The 4,638-nt window shown below is 39.2% G+C and overlaps 1 protein-coding gene across 1 annotated transcript; it reads right to left on the bottom strand.

The window, feature by feature from the left end:
* Nucleotides 1-2,034: 2,034 nt before the first annotated feature.
* Nucleotides 2,035-2,259, bottom strand: C922_03603 (hypothetical protein; the record flags this gene model as incomplete). The annotated part of the gene is made up of 1 exon (XM_008819195.1): nucleotides 2,035-2,259. One exon carries the CDS (start codon nucleotides 2,257-2,259, stop codon nucleotides 2,035-2,037), a length of 225 nt encoding a protein of 74 aa, XP_008817417.1.
* Nucleotides 2,260-4,638: the final 2,379 nt, after the last annotated feature.

Below are 4,638 nucleotides of genomic sequence, written 5' to 3'. Positions count from 1 at the left end.
ATTCAAATTAGAAGATTGTTCATTTGGCATAAAGATGTGCCCCCTTAAATTACACAGTTGTTCATGAGGGGTTTCATCTATGCATATATAAAGGGAGTATTGGATTGTTGAATCTGAAGTGGTATAATATGAGTTCTAATTTCATATTGAAGTTTAATTGTATGTTACATACGATTAGAGGGGCTGCATTAGCGTATAAATGGGTTTATGCTTTTCTGTGGAAACTCCTATGAGTCCACTGGAATAGAGATATGCAGATCCAATGGGTAAAGCGTGAAATGAGGAGCCGCTTTGCTTATATGGGTTCGTTTATAGTTACATTACCTTTGTGAATGCGTCCTTATGCCCCATCCTCTTCGTGAGTGGGTTCTTTGATGTTTTGATATTTTTACCAGTATCCCCCCGCATGTTGCATTATTCCTATGTATTTTTTCTCATGTTTCAGCATTTTTATGAGAGTATTTTTTCATGGAGCTCCTTTCTTATATATGCGTGTTTATGTGGGCGAATTTTGCGAACGTGGTTTCACGTGGGATAATTTTCGCGGACGTTGTTTCATGTGGCCTAGTTTTCGCGGACGCCCTTCCATGTGGCTTAATTTTTTGTGAACGTCGTTCCATGTGGCGTAATTTTGCAAATGTGCCTTCATGTTCCGTTTCTTGCGAAGGTGATTTCCTCTGGGCTAATTTTTCGCGGACGCTGTTCCATACTGCGTAATTCCTCGCGCACGCCTTCCCATGTGGCGTAATTTCTCCACGACTAGCTTCATGTGGCTTAACCTGGTCAGAGTTGTTTCATGTGGATCAATTTCTTGGGGGGACCCCCTCATGTTTTATATCTGTCGCAGGCAAGCTGTTTCGTTTCGCTTCATCATATATATTTCTCTATTTAATTTTTTCATGAGGATACACCCTTCTGCCGCATTACTTTCACGAGAATTTTTGGAGGATTCCTTTATGATGACATCCCTCGCAGCATCCTTATGAAGATACCACTTTTGCTGGCATTCTTATGAAGATCCCTTTACCTGCCGCCTTTTTTTGACCATTTCTTCTGTGTCGTTTTTTCATGATGCTTTATTTTTCTACATTTTAATGATGCTCTTTCTGCGAGTCACTGCGCTGTTCTCGTCTTACGTCACTGTGATGCGTACTGTTTTGCCGCGGTAGTATGATGCTTTCTCTCTGTGTGGCATTTTTCTAAGGATGCTTATATCTGGCATGTGACTATAATAATGCTTCTTTGTGTTACATTTCTGTACAGATATACTGCTCTTGTTGCGTCAATATGAAGATGTTTCTGTGTGTGGCATTTTTTTCAGGATGATATTTCCTGTTCCATTTTTATGAAGTTCTCTTTTTTTATGGTGCCTCAATGTGAGGTGTATTTTCCCTGTAGGCCATCCATTTCTGCAAGATTCATTTTACCGCGTTGTACTTCTAATATATTTTCTGGCTCGTCATTCTTATAGGGGCGGCTTGTTTCGCCGTGTCACTATTAAGATTCCTGTTTGTGTTTCATTTCTTTCCTGACGATAGTTTCTTCTTCGGGTGCCCTGATGAGGTTTTTTGGGCCACGTCATTATGAGAATTCCTGTTGGTGTGGCATCTTCCTTACGAAGAACCTCCTTACCGCGTTATATTCATGATATTCTTCTGTTTCGGTGCTTTTTAAAGATGCCTCTTCTTTCTACTATGCTACCGCGAAGATATTTTCGCGAGGCCCTCCTTTTATGAAGATATTTCTCTTCCGCGGCATACTTATGATGCTATTTTCCGGCGGCAGCCTTAATATATTGTTTTGTGTTATTTGTTCTATATGGATGCTCCCTCCTTCCGCGGCATCGTGAAGATGTTTTCCTGTGTTGCACTCTTTCTACGATGATGTACGTTTTCCGCAGCATCGTGAAGATGTCCTTTTGTGTGTCATTTTTTCTATGAAGATGGCCCTTTTCCGCGGCATGGTTAAGATGCCGTTTTGTTTCTTATTCTTCTTATGAAGATGCTTTCCTCTCTCTGTATCTTCAGAATTCTCCTATGGAGCGTCATCTTGAACCTGTTTCTTTGCCTCCAGTATTGTGAAAATGTCTTTTGATGCTGCATAATTCTGAAGGGATCTTTCAGCTGTATCCTTGGGGGGATGGCTCTGTGGTTGCAGCCTTGTTGATATGTTGTATTGTATGTCATACTCTTTAATTAGAATTTCTTTTTTCTTAACATTCTCATCGACCTTTTTTCCGTTATTTCTATCTGGAGCCATTATGAAAATATTTCCCTTCTTCGGCTACTAATCAGGATGGCCACCTATTTGAAGTCTAAATAACTTGACCATACAGATGTGCTAATATAATCAAACAGGAATAATATACGCATGTGTGAAGAGCCACCTTTATTCCCCATGTATTATTGCTTTAGAAGTGATTATGTTCATGGAATACCATTACGTGAATATCCGTGTTACCTGGATGACACTGTTAATTGGACAGCATAGCTGTATCACGAGTAAGGAATTACTGTAGTTTTACTGTAGAAAGGGTACTGACGTGTCCGTAGTACTCATATTTGCAGAGTACTGACATGCTTATCGTTTCATTACATCGAAAACGGAAGGCTGCGTAGAATACTGTTCTTTGCAGAATACTGGTTCGCGCTCCTAACGCTGGTGCAGGGCCGAAATGCACGTGTAGTATTCTTATGTGGGTTGCATGGATATTCTAGAACTCCCGCTTAAACCATACTAAGGTGTCTGGATTCTCAATAGTCCGCAATCCTGAGATTCTCATGATATTTTTATATGAAAATACTAGCAGCTGAACCTTGTGCATGACCATTAGTTCTATCATACTAAGCTGCACCATTATGTGTTTTGGCCTGTGCCATAATTAATATTATTATATTCAGAATACTATCTTATGGAAGAGTACGTGTGTGCCAGGAGTACCGACATGTTAAGAATATTGTCGTGTCGATAATACTCCTATTTAAATAGCACAGTCTGTTTGTGAGTATTCATGATTTGCAATACCAATATGAAGAGAGTACACACGCATGTATAGCGCTGATATGTGGAGATAGCGCATGTAATTGGTACACCGCTATCTGGATGGTGCAGAAGTGGATACAGTCGTGTTAAGTGATGTATTGGTGATAAGACATATGTGGCTTAATCTTCTATCACTTGCGGAGAGCTATCGTATGAAAAGTGCACAATGTGGCGTAATATTTTTATGTGAAGGATACTTCTGTATCGAGTGTTTTAATTTGTCAAATGCACTGTTATTTGAAGAAAAATACTGTTATATGGGAAGAGATATACCTCGAGGAAGAAGCTTATCCTTGGATTATCGAAATGTCAAGTGTTTTGATGTAAGTTTAATGACTTCATTACATTACGTGCAGAATTGCGCAAATGCTAGGGATCATCTGTAATACTATTACTTAAAGAGTATTGCTACTGCGGGAGTTTGATGATGTTGAAAATACTTTCTTGTGTTGAGTATTGATCTTCCAGGAGTGCTATTATGCTATGTGGTACCACTGTATCTGCAGTTATGTGCCTTCCTTAGTACGACTATATCTGTGGTACTATTCTTTATGAGGTACGCGTGTACAAGTAATACCGTTATGTTAATAATACTGTCGTTTGAATAATACCTTCCTTTGAGGTATACCGTTCTATGAGAAGTATTAATAACTCGAAATATCATTCTGTGAAGAGTGAATAAGTATATGCCGTACTCATATCTGCGGAGTCTTCAGATGCCTGGTACGTTATTATTCGAAGAGTGACAAACTTACGACCGTACTGTCAAGTAATGTATCTTCAAGTCGATAAGATATATGGCACAATGTTTTATCATATGCAGAGAGTTACACCATAAGAGGTATGAGCGTTCCCGTAATAGTTTTATATGAGAAATATTATCGTGTCCAGCGCGTGGACCTCCCTACTGATCCGACATTTGAAGAGTATTACGGTTATGTACCGAATGATGTGCCTAGATGAAGATGCTTGTCTTTGAAGTGTCATTATGTGAAGGGTCTGGATTTAATTTTAATGGCCCAATTATATCAAGTACGGGATTGTACAACCCCTAAGAAATGTTAGCAAGACCATTGTTTCGATAGTACTATGCTGCCAGGAGTACTATGATATGAACCGTACTTGTGTGTGTGAAATATTCATATTCCACGAGTGTCATTTAGACAGCACTATCTCGTCCAGTGTATGGATATGGTAGCAGAGAAATTGCTTGCACAATACCGATGTGTATGGATTTTCAATGGTGAAGATTTCCGAAGTCTCGTCCTGTATTTTTATATTAATGTACTAATACTTGAACTGTGGTGATATCTGTTGTGCATTGATGTCTCAGTAGAATACGTCGGTTAGAAGTATGCATAATCCTCAACCGTATTTTGTGAGTATACTCATATGTGCGTAATAGCGTCATTTAGGAAGCAGGGTTGTTCGCAGATTATAGATGTGCCTGAAGCACAACTATTTGAAGAGTCTGAACTTCAAACTCCAGCATTTCCGACTTTATTATACAAAGAACACTACTGTTACGGACTGTTAGAAGTCCCTGAAATATTATTATATTAACAGTGGTGAAATGCGTGAAGCTCTATGACTTTA

The sequence above is a fragment of the Plasmodium inui genome (genome assembly GCF_000524495.1).
Source record: "Plasmodium inui San Antonio 1 unplaced genomic scaffold supercont1.16, whole genome shotgun sequence".
Classification (NCBI taxonomy): domain Eukaryota; phylum Apicomplexa; class Aconoidasida; order Haemosporida; family Plasmodiidae; genus Plasmodium; species Plasmodium inui.
The sequence above is the reverse complement of the archived record's forward strand: the minus strand, read 5'-3'. Positions and strand labels throughout refer to the sequence as shown.